General features: G+C 39.4%; 1 protein-coding gene across 8 annotated transcripts in view; it reads left to right on the forward strand.

Moving 5' to 3' along the window:
• Positions 1-24,154, forward strand: part of Dennd1b (DENN domain containing 1B) — a 231,516-nt gene that overhangs the window by 182,335 nt on the left and 25,027 nt on the right. For all 8 annotated transcript variants that reach the window (XR_015635101.1, XM_087580156.1, XM_087580157.1 and 5 more), the window contains 5 exon segments: positions 13,393-13,483; positions 16,035-16,075; positions 17,096-17,164; positions 22,420-22,476; positions 23,298-23,405. Coding sequence is in view for 7 of the 8 variants with exons in the window: in XM_087580156.1 (XP_087436282.1) it covers positions 13,393-13,483; positions 16,035-16,075; positions 17,096-17,164; positions 22,420-22,476; positions 23,298-23,405 (366 nt within the window). In the remaining variant the exon portion in view is untranslated.

The following is a 24,154-nucleotide window of genomic DNA, read 5'->3' on the forward strand; positions in this document are numbered from 1 at the left end:
GCTGTCGCCGGAGTTTTTGATCTTAGCCATTCTCACTGGTGTGAGGTGAAATCTCAGGGTTGTTTTGATTTGCATTTCTCTGATGACTAAAGATGTTGACCATTTTTTTTGGTGCTTCTTGGTCATTCAATATTACTCAGTTGAGAATTCTTTGAATAGCTCTGTACCCCATTTTAAAATAGGGTTATTTGATTCTCTGGAGTCTAACGTTTTAAGTTCTTTGTATATATTGGATATTAGCCCTCTATTAGATGTAAGATTGGTAAAGATCTTTTCCCAATCTCTTGGTTGCTATTTTCTCCTAAAGACAGTGTTCTTTGTCTTACAGAAGCTTTGCAATTTTATGAGGAGTCTTGATGTTAGAAGCATAAGTCATTGGTGTTCTGTTCAGGAAACTTTCCTTGTGCCCATGTGTTTGAGGCTCTTCCCCAACGTGTTCTCTTCTATTAGTTTCAGTGTACCTGATTTTATGTGGAGGTTCTTGATCCACTTGGACTTGAGCTTTATCCGAGGACATAAGAATGGATCAATTTGCATTCTTCTACATGCTGACCACCAGTTGAGCAAACACCATTTTTTGAAAACGCTGTCTTTTTTCCATTGGATGGTACGATGCTTTACATATGCTTGGCCCAGGGAGTGGCACTATGAGAAGGTGTGGCCTTGTTGGAGGAAGTGTGTTACTGTGGGGTGGGCTTGGACATCCCCCTTCTAGCTGCCTGAGGATGATCAGTCTGTTCCTGGCTTCCTTCGGATGAAAATGTAGAACTCAGCTCCTTCTGCACCATGCCTTCCTGGATGATGCCATGTTCCCGCTTTGATGATAACAGACCAAACCTCAGAACCTGTAAGCCAGCCCCAATTAAATGTTGTCCTTCATAAAACTTATATTGGTCATGGTGTCTATTCGCAGCAATAAAATCCTAACTAAGACAGATGGTTTTAGCTCCTTTGTCAAAGATCAAGTGACCATAGGTGTGTGGGTTCATTTCTGGGTCATCAATTCTGTTCCATTGATCTACCTGCCTGTCTCTGTACCAATACCATACAGTTTTTATGACTATTGCTCTGTAATACTGCTTGAAGTCAGGGATGGTGATTCCCCCAGAAGTTCTTTTATTGTTGAGTATAGTTTTGCTATCCTGGGTTTTTTGTTTTTCCAAATGAATTCGCAGATTGCTCTTCCTAACTCTATGAAGAACTGAGTAGGAAATTTGATGGGGATTGCGTTGAATCTGTAGATTGCTTTGGGCAAGATGGCCATTTTTACTATATTAACCCTGCCAATCCATGAGCATGGGAGGTCTTTCTATTTTCTGAGATCTTTGTTTTCTTCTTCAGAGACTTGGAGTTCTTGTCATGCAGACCTTTCACTTGCTTAGTTAAAGTTACACTGAGATATTTTAAATTATTTGGGATTATTGTGAAGGGTGTCATTTCCCTAATTGCATTCTCAGCCTGTTTATCCTTTGACTAGAGGAAGGCTACTGATTAGTTTGCATTAATTTTATATCCAGCCCACTTTGCTGAAGTTGTTTATCAGGTTTAGTAGTTCTCTGGTGGAATTTTTGGGGTTACTTAATATGGTATCATATCATCTGCAAATGTGATATTTTGACTTCTTCCTTAACAATTTATATCCATTTGAGCTCCTTTTGTTGTCTAATTGCTCTGACTAGGATTGATAGGGACTGCATTGAATCTGTAAAAACCCTTGGGGAGGATGGCCATTTCTATTCTGTGAATCCTACCAATCCATGAGCATGGGAGATCTTTCCTTCTGATATCTTCTTGAGTTTCTTTCTTAAAAGACGAAGGTTTTTTTGTCATAATTATTTTTCTCTTGTTTGGTAAGAGTTACCTCAAGATGTTTTATATTATTTGAGCCTATCCTGAAAGGCATTGCCTCTCCGATTTCTTTCTAGGCCTCTTTGTCTTTTGTATAGAAGAAGGATACTAATTTTATTTCATTTTATTATTTTTTTAGTTAGTCTTGTATACAGCCACTTTATTCAAAGTGTTTATCAGCTGTAGTAGTTCCCTGGTAGAAGTTTGAGGGTCACTCATGTTCACTGTCATATCATCTGTGAAATATAACATAATATAATATTATATAAAATTCTACTTTGACTTCTTTTTTTCCAATTTGTATTCCTGTGCTCTTCTTCAGTTGTCTTATTGCTCTAGCTAATATTTCAAATCCTATATTAAATAGATGTAAAGAGAGTGGAAAATTTTGTCTTGTTCCTGATTTTAATAGATTTTTACTTTGAGTTTCTCTCTATTTAATTAAGTTGGCTCTAGGCTTGCTATAGTCATTTTTATGTTTAGGTATAGCCTTTGTAATCCTAATCTTTCCAGGACTTTTTGTCATGAAAGGGTGTTAGATTTTGTCAAAGGTCTTTTCTGCATCTAATGATACGATCATGTGGTTTTTGTCTTCGGTTTGATTATAGGGTGGATTACAGCCACTGATTTTTCATATATTGAACCATCCTTACATCTCTGGGATGAAAATAACTTGATCATGGTAGATAATTTTTTTATTTAGTTTGGCTTTAGTTTACCATTTTATTGAGTAGTTTTGCATCTTTGTTCATGTGGGAATTTGGTCTGCAACTCTTTTCTTTGTTGATTCTTTATGTGATTTGGGTATCAGAGTAACTGTGTCCTCATAAAATGATTTGGGCAATATGTCTTCTGTTTCTGTTTTGGGTAGTAATTTGAGGAGTATTGGTGTTAACTCTTCTTTGAAAATCTCGTAGAATTCTGAGGTAAAACTGTTTGGCCTTAGGCATTTTTATTCTGATTTGGAGACTTTTAATGTCTGCTTCTATTACTTTATTGGTTATAGATCTATTCAAATTATATATCTGGTTGTGCTTTAACTTTGGTAAGAGGTACTTATGGTGAAAATTATTTATGTCTTTTAGATTTTTCAATTCTATGGAGTATGTAATGATTCTTTGGATTTCCTTGATGTCTGTTGTTATGTCCCTCTTTTGTTTCTGATTTTGTTAATTTGAATATTCTCTTTCTGTCTTTTAGTTAGTTTGGATAAGGGTTTGTCTATCTTGTTGATTTTTCTCAAAAGACAACTCTTTGTTTCATTGATTTTCTTCATCGTTCTCTTTGTTTCTATTTTATCTCATCCCTCAGTTTGATTATTTTTTGTCATCTACTCCTCTTGGGTGTGCTTATTTCTATTTGTTCTAGAGCTTATAAATGTGCTGTTAAGTTGCTAGCATGCACTATCTAATTTTTTAATGTAGGCACTTAGTACTCTGCACTCTCCTCTCAGTTCCATTTTGATTGAGTTTCATAGGTATGGATATGCTGGGTATTCATCTTCATTGCATTCTAGAAGGTCTTTAATTTTTTCTTCTTTTAAAAATTTTATTTGTTTATTATATATAAGTACACTGTAGCTGTCTTCAGACACACCAGAAGAGGGTGTCAGATCCCATTACAGATGGCTGTGAGCCACCATGTGGTTGCTGGGATTTGAACTCAGGACCTCTGGCAGAGCAGTCAGTGCTTTTCACCACTGAGCCATCTCTCCAGCCCAATTTCTTTCCTTTATTTCTGTCTTGGCCCACTTTTCCTCAGTGGAGAGTTGTTCAGGTTCTGTGAGGTTGTAAGCTTTCAGTTGTTTCTGTTGATGAAAACTAGCTTCAATTTGTGGGAGTCTGATAGGACACAGGGAATTATTTCTATTTTCCTGTACTTGTTAAAACTTTCTTTGCATTCGAGTATGAGGCCAATTATAGAGGAAGTTCTATGATTGTAGAGAAGAAGGTATATTCTTTTATGTTTGGGTGAAATGTTCTCTAAATATCGGTTAGGTCCATTTGGTTTATAGCGTGTTGTTCCAGTATGTCTCTGTTTAGGTTTTGTCTGGATGACCTGTCTGTTGGTGAATAAATGGTATATCGACATTTCCAACCGTCACTGTGTAAATGTCAATATATGATTGTTCCTAGTAGGACTGTTCCTTTTTCAGAAGTGTGTGCCCTTGTACGTGGGACGTAGATGTTAAGAATTGAAATGCCATCTTAGTGGATTTATTTTCTTACTATGTTATGAGCTTCCCTAAGATTGAGAGCACTTCTGAATCAAATGTTTGCCTGGAGTCTTGCACAGAATGCTGCCTGTGGTCAGTGCTAAGTAAGTCAGAAGGAAATTTATCTGTAATGCTTTTTTTACATAACTAGGGAATTCAAATCTAAAATATTCATAAACTACTGTGATAACCACCATAAAGAATTAATGGATATTCTTTGATAGGTAAAAAAGATTACTATTTCAATAAAGAAAACTTTAGTTTCACGTAAGGGGAAACAAAATCACAGATAATATGCACTAAGTAAATACATAAATAATTGCATCATGTGACCTTCAAACCCAAGAAAAATAGTCATTCTATTTTTTAGTAATGTAACAATTCCATTGAATTGTTATTATTGAAAGAACATCCATTTGTAGTATTTATCTCTTTGGAGTATTTATTTCTCTTCACTCTTTTTGGTCTATAGAGAACTTCAAGCTTACTGTTTCAAGTTCCTCTGTAGAACAAAAAGATTTTGATTTTTATTTTCTTTTCATCTCTTACATTTACCAAATACTTTTGCTCCAGCCATAATGATATACTTGGCATGTATTCTGTGATAATTATGTCATGTCTTCATTTTTCTGAGTCTAAATTATAATTGAGGACTAAAATATTGAGTGAGTTATGAGATGAGTAAATACAAATGAACTTTGTTAAAACTGATTTTATAGTAGGTGCTTTTCGAATGCCTCTTTAATTGTCTTAATATTCAAGGTAACCATAAGTAATCTCGCTCCACTTCTGAAGCTATAACGCCAGCTCCCGTGGTTAAGCAATCTGTGGGTTGTCTGGGCTGTGAGTTTCATGCAGTAGGTCTAAGAAGCCATCGATGTTTATTCTCTTCTGCCTGTGTGCTCATTACTGTCCCTTCTGCTCTAAATATCCCCTATCCCTGCCTGACGTTCCCCAGCTTAGCTTTCAGACTGACTGGTGTCTCATTCCGGTTTGGGCCTCTGTCTTTTCATAAGCCTTTCCTCTTAGGATCTTTGGGCCTGTGCCAAAACATGTCTTCTTTTGTTTGACTCTTTTTAAAGAGTTATAGACTCTTTAATGATACCGATGATGGTTTATGTCTTAAGTAATTCTGTACCCTAATATCTATTTAATATGTATTTAATAGTAATGGATAAATTAAAAACAGTGGAGTAACTATCTACTATATGGAATAGGCCTAAAAAATACTGTGACAATTTTAGTATCTAAGAAATCTGAAGTTTAATATAATAAAACTCATCAAAACTAGTACTGCTATAAACTAGTATTATAAACTGGAGATATTTGCAGTTTCTTGTTCTGTGTAGAAATGGAAAATCTGCAAAATTCTTAGCTCACCATATTTTATGACATGACCCCTTTTCCCTGACTTGGTAAGCTGTTAGATAAAAGGAATGGGTCAGAAGCCAAATACTTTCCTTTTATGTTAACTAGGGATTTGGGGAGATTTTTAAAAAGCTTTTAACCTAAACAATAAATTGTTATAACTCTCCATGTTTTCTTATTGACCTTTGTCATGGTAGCTATTCCCGGTATGCGTTTTGCAGCTAAGAGCAGCACATACATGAGTAACCTGATGGTTTCAGACTCTTGCAGCATTAGGTGGCACCAGGAATGTATTCCACAGTGTCAAAGGAATAAAGCAGCAAGTGAGGCAAAGGGACAGAGCACTTGGGTGCAGAAGAATTTAAGGGCAAGTAGCATAGCAGGACAAAAGGTGCACTTTGAGTTCAAGTAGCACTCAAGATGGCTGTCAGTCCTCCTTTGTTAGAATCCTAGAGAGTGTGCAAAACAGGCATATTATTGACTCTTCCCTTTAAATTTACCAATTCAGATCTGTCCTTAAACCCCAGTGTCCTGAAGTCTCACTAACAAGGTAGAGACTGCTACTACCCCTTCTCCCCTTTTTCCACCACTCCACAGTATGTATGCATAGTCTTGTAAGGCACTGCTCTGAATGGGATGTCTCAGAGAACAAAGTAGGGGTGAAACTCCTTTACTCCTAAGGGGAGGGAGTGAGGCAACAAAATAACTTTGTAGAACTTTAAAACATGTAAACACTGTAGAGAAATAAACAGAGCAGGACAAGACAGGGGAAATGGTACTAGCAGAAGCAATGGTATGTACACACATTTAAATACATGCCCCTGTCTCTGTCTGCATCACTTAAAATGGTGTGGTCTGAGTATAAGCAGTGCCCTCCTGTGGGGTAACCAAAGGTAGAACCCCAAAGAGATTCAGGCTGTTTGTATGCTGCAGCTTAGAGCTGACAGCAATGGGGAACAGACAGACAGTGGAATGGAATGATACATCTGTCTTGACCAGGAGGCCAGGCAATATTTCTAAAGACTTAATATAAAAAAGATAATCATATGCTTTCTGAGTCAGGAAGCTGGACAGGTGCTGGTGTCACGTAAGGGAGCTTGGAGGGATTGTGGCTAAAAATGTTCTTACAAGAACTGTGCTTCAGAAATGCTAAATTTAGCATGTTTAGATATTCAAGTAAGATATTGGGTAGGCAAACAGATAAATAAGACACAGGAGAAAACTGACTGGAGATAAAGAACTGGGTTCCTCAGCAGATAGTAGTGTTTTTGTAGCCATCAGATTACTCCCAAGTGAGATGAGCAAGGTCAAAGCCTGGGAGAGTGGTAAGGAGCTGTGGGAGGAGAGTGGTCCAGCAGGGAGATGGGCCGAAATCAGGGAGAGCTTGCCAAGGAGCTAGACTGTCAGATGCTTAGGGTGTTAATCAAATAACCGAGAGGCCTTGCTGGTGTGGAGGTGGGGATGGTGATTAAAGGCCTGATGGGAGGACATGGAGACTGCCAGCTCCTCTGCCTTTTTCTGTAAGGAGCTTCAGCAGTGGACTTAGGGAGGTGAGATCAGGGGATAAAATAACAACTCTTCTCCTCTCCTCAGAATACTTTTTTCTCTACTTGATCTTTTTTTATTCCTTTGGGGAAATTAGGAAACAAAATTATCTGCCTAGACTCTAGGGAATGGGGAAATGTCTGGACATTGCAGTAGAAAGAAAAGAATATTTTGACTTCTTCCTTTCCAATCTGTATCCCTTTGACCATCTTTTGTTGTCTGATTGCTCTGGCTAGGACTTCGGGAACTATACTGAATAAGTAGGGAGAGAGTGGGCAGCCTTGTCTAGTCCCTGATTTTAGTGGGATTGCTTCAAGTTTCTCTCCATTTAGTTTGATGCTGGCTACTGGTTTGCTGTATATTTCTTTTATTATGTTTAGGTATGGGCCTTGAATTCCTTATCTTTCCAAGACTTTTAACATGAAGTGGTATTGAATTTTGTCAAATGCTTTCTCGGCATCTAATGAGATGATCATGTGGTTTTTTTTTTTCCTTTGAGTTTGTTTATATAGTGGATTACATTGATGGATTTCTGTATATTGAACAATCCCTGTGCCCCTGAGATGAAGCCTATTTCATCATGATGGATGATCATTTTGGTGTGTTCTTGAATCCAGTTTATGAGAATTTCATTGAGTACTTTTACATCATAGTCATAAAAGGAAGTTAATTTGAAGTTCTCTTTCTACTTTTGGGTCTTTGTGGGACTAAACCACCAACCAAAGAATACCCATGGATCGAGCCATGGCTTCAGTTGCATATGTAGCAGAGGATGGCCTTGTTGAACATCAATGGGAGGAGAGGCCCTTGGTCCTGTGAAGGCTCAATGCCCCAGTGTAGTGGAATGCCAGGGTGGGCAGGCAGTAGGGAGTGGGCGGGTAGGTAGGGGAGTACCCTCGTAGAAACAGGGGGAGGAGGATAGGATGGGGGTTTCCAGAGGGGAAACAGGGAAAGGGGTTAACATTTGAAATGTAAATAAAGAAAATATCCCCCCCAAAAAAATGAATGTTCAAAAAAAAAAGAATTAACTACCATATTAAATGTGATCTTAGATATTTCATTTGCAAATTTAGAATTGCCTTTGGACATTATTGCTATGTGTCTCCTGTATAGGAACCTAAAACTTGTGACTTAAAACAGAAGCTGACAATTTCTGTGAAAAGTTATATACAAATGTTGGAGGTCTTTGTTGCAGCTACATATACATAAAGCAAGCATTTAATGTCCTAAGCCAATTGACCAACGGATACTGAAATACGGATTTCTAATAATTTCTTGTGAAATAAATATTGCTGGTTCTTTTCCAAAGAAAAAGAAAGAAAAAGAGTAATTGCTGAACCATCTCTCCAGCCACACGTTTTTTAGTATATATTTTTCTCTTTCTTCCTTTTATTGAAAATAGATTCTTTCCCACATAATGTACCTGGTTTCTTCTCCCTCTACTACTCTCACTTCTCCCCCATCTCCCTTCATCTGCATCCTCTACCTTTCTGCTATAGGGAGATGGACCAGTGGGAGGTGGCTTGGTGGGCGGAGGGGGGTGGGGCAGAGAGGAGAGGTGGGAAGAGAGAGAGACAGACCCTGAGACCTGGTCTGCCTTGCATAGGCTTTTGACACCTCAAAGCCCACCCCTAGTCACACACTTCCTCTAACAAGGCCATACCTTTTAATCCTTCTAATCCTATGGCCGAGTTTCATACCCTAAAGACTATGCATTCACGCCATTCTTATACAAACTGCCATGCTTGCTAAATAAGGCACCACTGACTGCTGTCCCTAGCCCAGTAATTTTTTTTATCTTTATTAACTTGAGTATTTATTATTTACATTTCTATTATTATTCCCATTCCCGGTTTCCAGGCAAACATCCCCCTAACTCCTCCCCCTCCCCTTCTATATGGGTGTTCCCCTTCCCATCCTCCCCCCATTACTGCCCTCCCCCCAACAATCACATTCACTGGGGGTTCAGTCTTGGCAGGACCAAGGGCTTCCCCTTCCACTGGTGCTCTTACTAGGATATTCATTGCTACCTATGAGGTCAGAGTCCAGGGTCAGTCCATGTATAGTCTTTAGGTAGTGGCTTAGTCCCTGGAAGCTCTGGTTGGTTGGCATTGTTGTTCATATGGGGTCTCGAGCCCTTCAAGCTCTTCCAGTTCTTTCTCTGATTCCTTCAACGGGGGTCCTATTCTCAGTTCAGTGGTTTGCTGCTGGCATTCGCCTCTGTGTTTGCTGTATTCTGGCTGTGTCTCTCAGGAGCGATCTACATCCGGCTCCTGTCGGCCTGCACTTCTTTGCTTCATCCATCTTGTCTAATTGGGTGGCTGTATATGTATGGGCCACATGTGGGGCAGGCTCTGAATGGGTGTTCCTTCAGCCTCTGTTCTAAACTTTGCCTCCCTATTCCCTGCCAAGGGTATTCTTGTTCCCCTTTTAAAGAAGGAGTGAAGCATTTGCATTTTGGTCATCCCTCTTGAGTTTCACGTGTTCTGTGGATCTAGGGCAATTCAAGCATTTGGGGCTAACAGCCACTTATCAATGAGTGCATTACCATGTGTGTTTTTCTGAGATTGGGTTACCTCAGGATGATATTTTCCAGTTCCATCCATTTGCCTATGAATTTCATAAAGTTATTGTTTTTGATAGCTGAGTAATATTCCATTGTATAGATGTATAGCCCAGTGATTTTTAAGGTTTTTTTCCCCATATGAAATACTACACTTTAAATATCAAAATCATGAAATCTAATTATTGACATCCTAATTTTGTTAGATGGATTACAATTAAATATTTCTGTCCTGTGTAGACCCTAAAGGTAATGGAATGTTTATAATGATTTATTTTGGATTTTTAGATTTATTCTGGAAATACACCAGAAAAAGTGGGTAATTGAGTAAAGGAGAACATACATTCACCTCTTAGAGCCAGTCAGCTGACCCTTCATTTCAGCTTTAATCTTGGAATCTGACCAGAACAATACATTATAATAGAATTTGGCTCGGCGGGGTTGGGGGATAGGGGGTGGTGAGGTCTGCCGTGATGTTTATTTTCTAAAAAGCATTACATTTTCCAATTAACTGTATGTTTAATTGTATTTTGAAAACTCAATAGGTTTCTGAATTTTTTAAATTATAATTACATAATTTTCCCTTCCTTTCTCTCCCTCCAAACCTTTCCAGATACCCACCTTGTTCTTTTGCAAATTTGTGACCTTTTTTCCTTGCTGGATTTTTGTGAATAGTACTATATGCTGGAGTGCCTTTAGAGCAATGATTTCTTTACATTAAACCAGTTCCTATAAAACAATTGTTTATACAGATTTTAGTGATACCAGGAGCAAAAGCAAAAACACTCCAGTACTTGAGAATCTTACCTCATATGATATACCGTATGGGTTGACAAAACCTGGTCCTTGGCACTGTTGAAGATGCAGAACAGGAACAGTTCCTTGTATGTGACCTCACTTGTCCTGAGAACTGTGTGCAGTGCATCTGTCTATCAGTCTGTCCGCACGCGTGAGTGTACTTGTCTGTGTGTGCATGTTCGGAGCCGGAGGACAACCTCAGATGTTCCTCAAAACCCAGCCTCTTTTGATGATGTCATTAGTGGTAGTGATAGCAGTGTGATGGGTTGTGCATGTGCACATGTGTGCATGCGTGTGAATTGTAAGCGTTTTTCTCACCAGCCATCTCCTCAGCCTCATGTCAATTTACCATTTATAATTTACCACTTTTAAAAAATTATGAGTTCAGTCTACCATCTTTCAAAACAGGCTTTCCAACTGTGTTCCGAATCTACTGATTGCTTATCTGATGCTCTATCTGTCACTACTGCTGACAGCATTACTTGTTATTACTAGCAGTAAAAAAAAACTAATTTAAAACTGTCTTTCAGTTATCTGAACACAACATGTTTGCTAAATGAAATAGTCACTATAACTCAAACAATATATTATGATGAACTCATTTTTGCAATAGAAATCAGTTGGTGTGTGTGTGTGTGTGTGTGTGTGTGTGTATACTTCAAAATTGTATGCAGCAGTACGTAAGACTGGTCTCTCGCATGCTGCGAGTGGGTATAGAGATAGCACGGTGGGATGACACAAGCCACATGGATTTGGGAAAAGGAAACGCTGTCATTGAACTATACATTGTTAAAGGAGTTCAGAGAACTCCGTGTCCCACTCTCCACTCCATTAATACTCTTATAGATATCTATACCTGGTGTCGATATTTATATATCTGTATATTCAAAAACATCCCTTACTCTGTGTACGTTGAGAAGTGTCTGATTCGCACTGACAGGATGTTTGCAAAGTCGGTGATAGCACGTGTCATTTTATCGTGTGATTAATTTCTGTTGGCCCAACTCACTAGTTTAGTTACATGAACTGGTTACCCACGCTCAGAAGTGCACAATCCCTAGATAGGTTTGGGATTTATCTCTTTTTTGACTCAAACTATTCCACTCATTTAATAAAATGAATGGATTATGTTCCATAAACAAAAAGAAAAACCTTTTAAAAAGTCTTAAACTCTTAATCTCTTAGAACAAATTAAGTCCTTTAAAAGGATGCCTTAGTTTGTTCTCTTTGCAAGTAGTGTATTGCTTTAAATTTATTATTTTCCTTTCACCCTATATTTTAAAAAATGGCTCTTAGTCTGTGGAATTACATCACTCAAATTTGATTTATACTCCTGTGTTAAAACATGTGCAAGTGAAATTTTACATGTCTTTAACTGTCTTATTTTCAAATTAATCACTTACTGTATATATACAATGAAGACACCAACATCGTATTCCTGACTTTGATCTCTAGATAAAATGTTGATACAGTGTATCAATGTAAAAATGTGTGGCCTTTAACATATTTTGAATATCTTTACCCCTTCAGCTGCATTCCATTTAAACTGTGTCGGGGCCTGAGCAGACTAAGACTGTGTTCCAGCCAGCACTGAACCGCACTAGGAGTGTATGCTAGGCATTTGTGCCATACCCTGGTGCTGAAGCCCCAGCTCCTGCTCCCAGCTTTACTCTGCCTGTACTTCATGTGTAGAGTTGGGCCTTCTTGGGCTTTTGCCCATCCACTTTGGCATGTCCATTGTTACCATTTTTGTTCACCTTATATTTGGGCAGTCATGTTGGTGAGCCTTTATGGGTTTGGCTTCTCTTCTAATATTACTAAGAGACACAGTCACACAGCAAACTCGCTGATCCTCTGACTCTTACAGTCTTTCCACCCTCTCTTCTGCAGCGTTCCCCGAGCCTTAGGTGTGGAGTAGTCTGTGGATTTGTCCACTGGGACTGGGCTCCACAACTCTGCATTTGGTTTGCTTGTAGTTTTTTGTTGTGATCTCTATCTGGCGAAGAGAGGTTTCCTTTGTGAGAAGTGAGGACTATGGTCACCCGTGATCATAAGGACAAATGTTTATAGATTGTTGTTAGGAATTGTGCTGGTTTCGTAAATTAGTGGTTGCAGATTCTCTTCCATTTACCATGATGTTAGTAGCACTGGGAGTTCCCTAGGATTCCAATACTAGGTATCGTTTCCCTTTTATTAAGTCTTAACCATTTGAAAGCTGTTGTTTACATGGAATGTGTGCCACTTCTGTACCCTCGGGGTTACTGTACCATGCTTATTCTGATGCAGTCCTAGCTAGCTAAGACTGGATGTCTCTCTCCTCTGGAAGCTTCCATGGTGCCTTCTGATGCTGCGAGAGCTAGTCCTCGGGGTGAAGGCATACACGCTAGTTCCAACTTAAGGGTCTGTTGGCTCTGTGTCTGTTGTTATTGTTTATTTGTTTTGTTTTTTATTTTTTAATAGTGCTTGGAATGGTTTTCATTGTATTATGTATTAGTTCTCCATTAATTTATTTGCTTCTTCACTTTACATCCCAATATCAGCCCCACTTCTCCCAGTCTCCCCCATAGCTCCTCCCACCACTCCCTCTCCCCTCCTCTGAGAAGGGGGAATCCCCTGGATATCACCCTCCAACACATCAGTTCACTGCAGAACTAGGCACATCAAGTTGGCCCTGTTTCTTAAGTGCATGGTGTCTTACTGTCAACCTTTGAGTACAATGAAAGACAATTGCAATAAGCCGTATGTTTTGGGAGACTCTTAGCCCTGGCCAACAACTTAAGAGAAGACTTCTTTTGGTATTAGAGTTTTTGTTAGGTGGTTTGGCTCTTGGATTAAACACTATCAGTCTGGAAGAAAAAGATTATTAAAACGATAATATGTGTATCTGTACAGAAAATTGCATGTAATATAAGGTTTTCTTATAGATAAATTGTTAATAACATGGCTCCTGTGGTTTTAGACATCATTATTTTATGCATTCCCCTCATTTTTTTCTATAAGTCATTTTTAAAGTTATAAAAATGAATAATTAACATTTGAAACTTTTAAATTTCAGTTTATTGACGGTCGACTGGCAAAACTCAATGCAGGAAGAGGTTTCTCTGATATATTCGAAGAGGAGATCACTTCAGGTGGCTTCTGTGGAGGTAAAGATAATCTCGGCAGTAATTACCTAGACAGTATCTGAGTTTCGTGTCTGTCTCTGATATCTGTCCTTTATAAAGTTGTTTTCTTGTAAACATACACTGTTTTATGTACAATTTTCATCTTATCACAGTAAGGGTAGCTTATAACTTAGTAGTTATTGGCTTTAGTAATCTCTTCGTATTATTGAAAATAAATAACAGAAAACCAAGTAATTTGTAACCTTTACCTGATTCTCACCCGATGGCAGCTTCTGCTAGAAAGTGATGAGTGCTGACTGTGTCCAGGTTGGAACCGAGACTCTGGTTGGAATAGTGCACTGTAGTGTAGTGTGGCCGAGAATGCGGGAATATCTGTGCGCGTGCTTCCTGTTTCACGAAGTGTTTAGTGTTTACAATTTTTGGTCAACTGACTGCAGTAAGATTAGAAAAGTTTTAAGTTTACCATTCCAAAACTAGAATGTCTTCCAAATGTGACATCCCACGTTGTATTATGAGGGCAAGCAATGAGTTCTGAGTCACCATGCTGTCAGCAGGTGTAGCCCTGGCATACAGAGAGTTTCTTTGAGTCCTCCATTGTCTTAGTGACGCTTCCAAGTAGGGTTGCTGAGGGCACACTGGGGCTGCTCTGTCTGTCTGCTGTGAGAACCCTGTGAACAGCACATCTGCCCTCCATGTCTTGCTGTGTTCATTTTGACCTCTTTGTTGGTTTGCTTTGATAGCCAGGTCGATAGTCATTTGAATGGTTACTAAAATTGAGAAGAAAATAGAGAGAAATAAGTACATCTCTGCTACTTTCACATCTTACTTTTATTCTTAAATGGTGCCTATTGTTTGCCATAAAGCATAGAAGTAAATGGGCACAGAGATTTCCTCAAAGAGCAGATGGACTTGGCAGCCATAGGGCTTCACCTGGCAGAAGTGCTTGCCCTCGTGAGAGGCACTGAGCTTGGGAAAGTTAGTTTGTCTGACTCAGCAAACTCGACGTGGGTTCGTTCATTCAGCTCCCGCTCCTCAGCTCCTGAGCAGAAATTCAGCTTCAATGGAACTTTCGTGTTAAAATGATACCTTTTTACTTTTCAACTCAGACAAGCAAAATATTGTCAGCTTATGGACACATTGCTCGAGGCTTCTACGCAGTATTTACATAACTGCCGTCTCATTATCTTTATGACCCGTGGGGCTGGTAGCTTTTGTAGAATTGAAGATGACATCTTGTGACAGTAATGGGGTAGAGCTGTGATCCTTTTATATACTTAAATTCTGTAATAACTGCTAGTCCAGAAACCACAGAAAGAAAGGATAGCTAATTCATTTTTTATTAGATATTCACTAAAAATAGTAGCATTATAGTGAATATGATGGGTATTTACATTCTATCCTAGAAGGATATGAGGCTTGGTCAGCATCTGACTTAGGTAGTACTCTACTTAATTCCAGTTATTTATTTTAATTAAAATTTCTAACTCCAATGTTCTAATCCGAGGGAACAAATGCTTAACCAAAAGGGAAGCCCGTTTCTACAGTTATCACTTTCAGGGAATAAGAAAGTATTTTTAAAAGGGATGCCAGTCAAGTGCTACTTTTATTTGTATTTTACATTGTTCTTAGCAAATAATATTAATAATGCTTGATTCAGAAGATTTGAAATGGAAAAGAAAATAGGAGTTCTTTTCTTTTTTAATTTGGTACTGTTCTGTCTCTGCTGTTTAGGAAAACCATTGCACTCCATTATAAGGCTACTCCACGTTAACTCTGCATTTCAGCATGTTTTGGGAACCATCTGTTAGCAGGTTTCCCTGTGGTACATATAGAAGTGTTTACTGTTGATTATTCCTTCCCGCTCTCCTCTCTACCTTGCTCTCTTATTCATCCCCCACTCAGCCCAGCCTGCTCCATTATTCCCCTCCCTCTTCTTACTGCCTGCCTCTAACCCCTTCCTCCCTGACATCCACCCGCCTGGCCATTTTCCTGACCTGTGTTCTTTTTAGAGCCCCAACTTTGAGCAACCCCCTTTCCCTTAGAAGGAGGGAGTCCCTGTATAACTTGATCTGTCCTGTTTTGTTATTAAGCAGTCCTAGAGGTGGCATTTTTGCATTGAAGAAACAAAGAATCAGGATTGAAAATACTCAATTCTTACTTTTGTTGGCAGCCAATGGAACTAGTCATCCATCAGGTGGCCCTGCACTCTAGAGGTCCAGGGCACAACCAGAAACCTATCTTTCTCATTGGCACTGCCTGTTTTGCATACTTTACAGTAGGGAAATGCAGAGCATATACAGTAGGTGAAAACATTTCATAACCTATAAAAAGCTGAATATGAACTTATACCTCCTGAGAGAATGTAGTGAAGCCTTAGGTCATGTGTGGATGAAGAACAGGGCTTGTTGGGATGAGCCCTGATTGATTGTATGGTGCACCCTGGTCCTGCTTTTACAACAGGCCAGTAAAGGGACATATGCTGGACTGCTGAGCATGCTGTTTCTGGGCTAGCAGTGTGTCTGGTTTTACCTTTTAGCAGCTATCTCTGGCATCTAATTTTTATATGTTCCAGGGAGCCCGCGGTCATATCAACAGTGGGTGTATACAGTCAAGGTAAGCATATGCCTTGTTTCTCCCCTTTTCACTCTAGAAAGTGCAGAGAAAAGTTCAGAAAAAGTATTCTGGCTATACTTAACACTGTTTAATTTGAAATGTGTATATTTTATCACACTAAGTGTTTTTCGTTTATACTTTGTTGATAATTATAAAGGAAATTTAAATTGGAAGTCTTTAGTTCAGAAGTAAAAGTCTTACTCAAAGCCAGCATTTGCCTGCGAATTGTATTATAGGTCAGAGCACCCGTGTGCTGCTTTGTTTCTTACAATGTGATACTTTCGGGAAGAGGGAGCCTTGGTTGAGGAAATGCATCTATCATATTGGCCTGTGGGCGTGGCTGTATGGCATTTTCTTGACTAATGTTTGTTGGGCCAGCCCTCAGTGGGCAGTGCCACCCTGGGCAGGTGCTCGGGAGAGGTGTAAAACGGCAGCTGACTGGGTGCTTGGAAGGGAGCCAGTGAGCCACGCTCCTCCCTTCAGGCTTCTGCTTGAGCTCCTGCCCGAGCTTCCTTTGATGATGAACTCTGACCTGAATGATGTAATAAATCCTTTTCTCTTGAAGGTGATTTTCATCAGTGTCATGGCAACAGAAAGCAAGCAAAGGACTAGGGTGCAGTAGTAGGGTTTGACAAGGATTTTATTGGATAATAATGCTTTGTTAGTATGCTATGTTTTATGAAGAAAATCTCCCACAGATGAAGTCTTTATTGCCCGACATCAAGCCAGCTGATCACTGTCGTCTCTCTGTTGAGAAGCTTTAAGTTTGTACTCAGTATTGTCCACATTACTCTTATTTCAACCTCACGATGAAATGACACTTGATGATGCTTTACACCAACTAAAGGGAACCGAGAAGAATATTTCAACCGTTTTAAATCATAAAATATAAAATATACATGTAATTGACATAACTTTATGGGCTTTTAACTTACAATTATTCTTCTGTATTACTGACAATGTTTCATTTTTCTAGGACAGTTTGCCCACAAGTCTTTAAAAATGTTTCTCTTCTTTCAGAAAGGAGGTGCATTGTTCAACACAGCAGTGACCAAAGCGACTCCTGCTGTGCGGACAGCCTACAAATTTGTGAGTTTCCTCTCTGAATTTCAGTCTTCCGCTGATGAAATTACATGTAGTATGTGTGTGTGTGTGTGTGTGTGTGTGTGTGTGTGTGTGTGTGTGTGTGTGTGCTTGCATGCATACATGTCTTTTGCTTTCTTTTTTATGGTATTTATATTTACTTAAGGTCAGTGTATATTTACTTTCTATATTTTCTTGAGTTTCATAGATGACTGTTGTATTTATGTCTCTCCTCTTCTTCCTCCTTCCTTCCTCCTTCCCCTCTTCTTCTTCCTTCCCCTCTCCTTCCTCCTCCTTCCCTCTTCTTCCTCCTCCCTTCCTTCCTCCTTCCCCTCTCCTTCCTCCTCCCTTCCTTCCTCCTTCCCTCTTCCTCCTCCCTTCCTTTCTCCTTCCCTCTTCTTCCTCTTCCCTTCCTTCCTCCTTCCCTCTTCTTCCTCCTCCCTTCCTTCCTCCTTCCCCTCTTCTTCCTCCTTCCCCTCTTCTTCCTCCTTCCCCTCTTTCTAGTTCCTCTGGTGTGACTTCCACTCCTTAAAATCATGTCCTCCTATTCTTACAATAGAATTGTTACATGCGTATGTATTTTGTGTGTTTATTTATGTGTGTGTGTATATAAATGTTTCTCATGTGGTTAGGGATAATCTCTTGGGCTTAGCTAACCTCATTCTGGAGGAGACAGATTCTCTTTCTCTCTCACTGCCATTAATGTCTAGTAGTTCACTGTCTAGGAATCAGTCCCTGTTAGAATTTTTCCATCCACGGACACGTCAGTTGTTTAGGCAACCATATTGTTGAGATTTCCTGTCTCCAGTAGAAGATACTATCTTGCAGCACACATCCTGCCCCGGTCCTCTGGCCCCTAGAATGTTTCCATGATCCTCCTTGAGCCTCAGCTGTGAGGTTGTGCTGTGGGTTTAGTGTTGGGCTGGGCACCCATGGTGCTAGTTCTCAGAGTTCTGACCAGTTGTGGCTTTATAATGTTAAACAGAGTCTCCCACTAGAGTGTGGAGCTCGCTATTGGCCAGGTCAGGCAAGGTAGGTCCAGGAGCCTCATGAACCTGCCTGCCTTCTCCTCTCCAGCACTGTGAACACGAGTGCAGCTTCATGTCCATCCAGCCTTACTCAGGTCTGGTGATCAAATGCAGGTCTTCATGCCGGTGTGGCAAGCACTGTTACCCCTGAGCTCTGGCTACAGCTAGTTGTCCATTTTTAAAATAAGCTTTACAAAATGGTTAGAGTTCATATGGAACAAAATAAAGTCTGTTATTAAAATAATATTGTATGGAAAGTTATTTTTTATACAATCTAAGTATATCCTGTTTTACTTAAAAGGATCAACAAAATTGTTTAGTAAATTTTGAAGCAGTCCACAGGAGATGCTTCAAATGCCCCAGATGGGAAATTGGTTCAATTCATACAATATGTTTTATATATTCCTTCTTTGCTTGAGGAGAACATGAGCAGAACACTGTGTGGTATCTATCTGTTCACTAGATGATGCTTTAGCTCCATGTTTCTTCAGAGATTCCCCTTGGCCGAGAGAGTAAGGTGACAAGAGCAGCAATAAAGGAGTAATGAAATGCTGAAATGCACTCTTTACTACAGCAGCTATGGCTGGGACCAGCCGAGACCAGCCCGCCTGTGTTCTGTTCTGTGGAGGTTTCTCCCATCCCTCACAGTCCACATCAGCTGTTCCTTATTGCCTGCAGTCAAGGACGGATGCTTGACTTTCTATCCTTGCTCATGCCATTCCCACTACTGGGAACGTCCATCTTATCCATCTTATTTTTTTTTTTTTTACTGAACTGGTGACACCACCTTACCTCTCAGACTCTGGTTAGGTCCAGGCTTCACCTAGTTTTCTTCCCACTACTCTCTCCCCCCAGAAAAGTGCAGCCCTTCCCTTGTTCCATAAAGATTGTAGGATTTGCTTTGTCACTTATGTTCATATTGATCTCAAGACAATGAGCTCCTTAAGGGAAATGCAATGAACTGGTATTGAGTGAGACCAGTTCTCACTGGTTCTATGGGTATATGTATTCTCTGTTTCTGAAAGCTTCCAAGGCAGTTGTGATTCTATAAGAATCCATCTTTAGATGCATTCTCAGTAAAATGTATGTATGATTCACATAATAATAGTAATAGTAGTAGTAGTAGTAGTAGTAATAATAATAATAATAATAATAATAACAACAACAACAACAACAACAACTTTAATAAAGGTTTAGCCTATTAATCCGGCCTTAGGATTGTGGTATTTAGGGCCCCTTCCTATTGTAAATAAATCCCTTAAAAGTTACATTTTATGGCAGGGAAGCTAATCAACAGAGTTGTTTCAAAAACAATTCTGCTGTTCTGAGTTGTCTACAGTTGTATAACACTAAAGTGTAACAAAGTAATAGTGTTCTTTAGAAACACCAGCCTTTAAGGATACTTTGGTTTTCTTGTAACCGTTGCTGGGAACCCTTTACTTTTCCTGGAAGCCTTCTGCATCCACCACTGTCCCCGGATACTGGTGCAAGTCTAGATCTGAAGGAGGGTTTTCCCACAATGCAATGGCACAGCCTCTGAAAACAAACTCACACCGAGCTTCTTGTCACACCAGCAAATCTGTAAATTCACTACAAGCAGCAGCCAGAGAAATGAGCTTGAACTGCCATTGGCCCTTTTGATGCTGAGTCCCGACAAGTTTCCTTAGGCTCACACAATTACACTGTCCTTCCAAATAAGCGTTCCTCTCTGCTTGCATTCACTTGTTTTCACTAAAGTAAGAATAAGGCAACAAATAAGTTGCAACAAATAAAACTCCCTGTTTCTATTATATGGATATGACAGTATTTGTTTACCTAGCTTCTCTATAAATGGCTATTTTTTAAATAATGAGACACGTTTTTATTTGAGTTATTTATTAAACAAGCCCATTAGCTAGACTCATTTGTAAGAGGAGCCTCAATCGAGCAAACCCCTCCAGCAGACTGTCCTGTGGGCAGGCCTGGAACACATTTTCTTGACTGGTGATTGCTGTATGAGGGCCCAGTCATGGTGGGTAATGAGTCCTCGGGCAGGAGTCATGGGTGGTGTAAGAAAGCACATTGAACAAGCCAGGAGGAGCTAGCTAGCATCAGCACTCAGGAGGAGCTAGCTAGCATCAGCACTCAGGAGGAGCTAGCTAGCATCAGCACTCAGGATCAGCACTCCTATGCAGCACTCCTATGACCTTTGCACCACTGCCTGTTCTCACCATCCTGCGTTGTCTGAGTTCCTGCCCTGACTTATAAGACAGTATAAGCCCTTTCCTCCCTAAGTTGATTTTAGTCATGGTGTTTTACCACAGCAATAGAAATCCCAACTCACTCACTGTAAGTCAGGCCTTGTGCTCATCTTGAGTCAGAGCGGAGACCATGAGAGGTATTGTAGGAGAGACACTGTCAATAGTGGTCAGTCACAGCCCCATTGTTACATATGTGCTTTCATTTAAGTGGATATGATTTCTGTCTTGCACTTAGAGGTTTTCTTTGTACTACAGCCTGCTGAAATATTTTTAAGCTCACTGAATTTGTGCCCTTTCATGCTTATAGGAACCATAAACAAAACAAGACACAACAAACACCCAGTCATAACCAGATGCATATTTAATCTGGCTAAATGGTTTAAGTATCTTTTGATCAGGTTATTTTATTAGTGAAACACACAACTTTGTGTGCCTAAGCTGCACGATAGATGGAAACTTTACTCCATCCTCCAGCTTGACATTAAAAGTAACCAGTGGACAAATTCGGACATTGTAGAGGAAGTGACACTAGGCTCAACTCTGTACCCTGTAGACAGGAAGGGAACTGTGATGCTAGAAAATAATTGAGAAACAGCACGTAAAGTAAAGCTAGCCTCGAAGTCCACGGGGTAAGGGCAAAAGAGTTTTTCTTTGGTGATTTCATTCTTTATCACTACAAAGGTTTAGATATAGGACCCTTTGATTCAATTGCTTAACCAATAAGGTAAGAAATGAAATGTCTTTATTGACTTCCCAAAATGCAAAAACAAAACTGAACAAACAACAGCACAAAAATCCAGGATATATTCTAGTGTTAGACAGTTGGAGATTGTGTTCTATTATAATATTTTTCCGTTTTATTTTTAAGTAATATGAAAATAATTGTTATATTCAGTTCAGAACATGGCTTGAGCGCTTAACCATATGTCAATGGTGTTCTGAGTTTATGCTTGCTAATGTGGAAAGGTCCTTTCCCTCAGAGAACTTGACTTTGACTCTCCTCAAAAACAACTTAGGAAGCTGCACAGGTACTGCCTGTGAGTACTAACCGTGGGAGCAAGGCCTTGGGGCTGACCTCAGACTGTGTGTGTGTAGGTAAAACTCATGCTGTCCTCTTTTTGGTGAGCCTTGAAACATGGGTGTGTTTTAAAAACATTATTTTTTCCTTACTCCTTGAAAATGGAGAAGTTAGATTTCACAACTAATTGTAACCCAGATTTGAATCTAGACAATAGAGACTTAATCTTCCTGGATCACTACTCTTTTCTATGGTGTCTTGGGAGCTATGTAATCTTGGAGTTGGGGCAACAAACAGTGCAGTGTATCTGAGACCCGGCACAGTCAGGAAACACGAAATAAGTGAGGCTTCCTCTTGTCTGTTTTTACCTGGAATACTCTGAGTAAAACTCTCCAGGGCAACCAAGGCTCCACCATTATGAAGCTCCTAGTTGTCTTAAGTTCGACCCTACACCGAATTATGAGGACAAACCCTAGAGAAATATGAAGGTAGTGTAACTTTGTTCAGTGACTTAACTTTTGCTGGAAAATCTATGTGTGAAATAGCTCTCCCCTAAGATGCCTATGCTAGTATGTGTCTGAAAAAGCACGTCAACAACACTCTATAAAATTACTTCAGTTTCCTGAAGCTTACACATTTGCCCAAATAACTCAATGCTGTGATTCTGTCTCTCTCTTTCATTGGTCACAATTTTAAATTAATAATGGGGATTAGGTGCGTGATTGACTCTAGGCTGAATGTTAACCTTTGTGTGTTTGTATGCAATACAGACTGACCCTTTTAAACAGCAGTTTAGGCTTAATGAAATGGTAATTAGATGGCCTCCCTGGAAACAGCGCTAGGATATAATTTGTTTCTTTTCTAAGTAATATGGCTAGTTGGCAAATCTTATTAGAGATAATCATACATGGCTGTTTATTTAGCACATGATAATAGAAGTGTAAGAAGCTGGATACATTGACTTTCCTTTCCTAGGCAAAGAGTCACGCCAGACTGGGTCTGAAGGAGGTGAAGAGCAGACTGAGACACAAGGTGCGGTGCGTGTGTCTGTTTTCATGGTCATCCTACTTCACCCTGACTGTATGAGTCTGTAACCCCTGCTCTACAAACCGTGTGAGATTCATGCTGTAATGGCTCTGAGACATGCTCTCCCTTTGTTCAAGAGTGTATTAATGGCAGCTAACTCTCAGCTCCGCTCGTGCATCCACTGCAGAAATCTTCATATTCTTTATCCCAGAATGTGGACATCTTCTAAGATGCTTTTAGCAGGATATATGTTTTTATAAGTTTGATTGCCTTTGTACTACAATTGGAGATCTTGCTTCCAGCTGATCATTTTAAAAAAATATCTTTGGGTTGAAATTAATAAAAAATGCCACCATTTGGCTTTATAGGTTCATCCCAATGGTGGTCACTACATTGAACATTCATAATTTATAAAAGATCACATATGATAATTTGATTTTGAATCTATGGGTATTCCAGATATCATATGAATGCTTATAAGTCTATATTTTTGTGTTTGATTTGATTACAAATTACGTCTTTGCAATTTTATTAATAATTTGTGTTCTGAATTTTTACTTTTAAAGAAAACAAACTATTTAAAGTATTCTATTCTAATAGTGGTGAACATTTATCTTCATATAATTTTTTTCAACTACTCAAAGTATGGATTATTTTTTAAATTGATTAGATCACACCATAGAAAATCATTTCTTCCTTAGCATAATCTTTAAAATTATACCTATAATGTTTTTTCTTTTCATGTTTAACAGATAACCTTACCAATGAAATAACGTTAGCTTAAAAATGGAGTATTGTAAAATAATTGTACTGTTCCTCATGTGTAGGACAATGAGGAGGATTATGGGACCTGTTCTGGTTTGGTACAGTACACACCAGTGTACACCTTGCACCATGAAAGGGGAGAAACCAGAGAGAAGCAGAAGCTTTCCCAGGTAAGGATGCTCACCCTTTGTGCCCCGGTCTCAGACTACAGGGCCTCACAAGTGCTTTAGGAGTCATTTGAGCCATTGATTCTTCTCAACGAAGCATTGCTGGTCAAGTGGGAGAGTAGCACACGCAGGCCTTACATAATGGAGAAACAAATAGACCTACTCTGACAATCCCATCTTAATACAGACATGGAACATCCCACACAGACATTCTAAACATAATCTTATTATAATATTTATTACAATATGGACTCTGTGTGTAAGCTGTCTGAATAATTAGTTTGGTATTAGGATCATTCATGTCCACAAGGTATCTCCATATGTATCTACAGATATTGTAGCACCTAAAAAAAGAGTACAGACTGTGGGGCAGGGCTCTTCCCAAGCCTTTTGCACATGGGTTACTTAACTTGTGTCTCGTCGTGTCTTCAAAGAGTTTATTATACCCCAGTGAGTCTGGGAGACATTTAAATCTGTGGTTATGTGCAGTATGAAAAGAGTATCATAGAACAATGATAATAAACGCTCTTTACTGCAAACATAAATGTGTAACCCAGACATCCGATATTAAAACAATATTTGGCAATCCAAGGGTGAAGTGCTGTGTAAATGATCCTCATCCTGTGATGGGTGCTTCTTAATGGACCCCGCACAGCTGCTCATGTTGGAGCTGAAAATGCTTTGAGGATGCTTCCCTGGTTGAACATCTTAACTAACAGCACTGTACACTGTAGGGCTGTTCCCTTGTGACA

The sequence above is a fragment of the Rattus norvegicus genome, chromosome 13 (assembly GCF_021556685.1).
Source record: "Rattus norvegicus strain SHRSP/BbbUtx chromosome 13, alternate assembly SHRSP_T2T, whole genome shotgun sequence".
Taxonomy (NCBI): domain Eukaryota; kingdom Metazoa; phylum Chordata; class Mammalia; order Rodentia; family Muridae; genus Rattus; species Rattus norvegicus.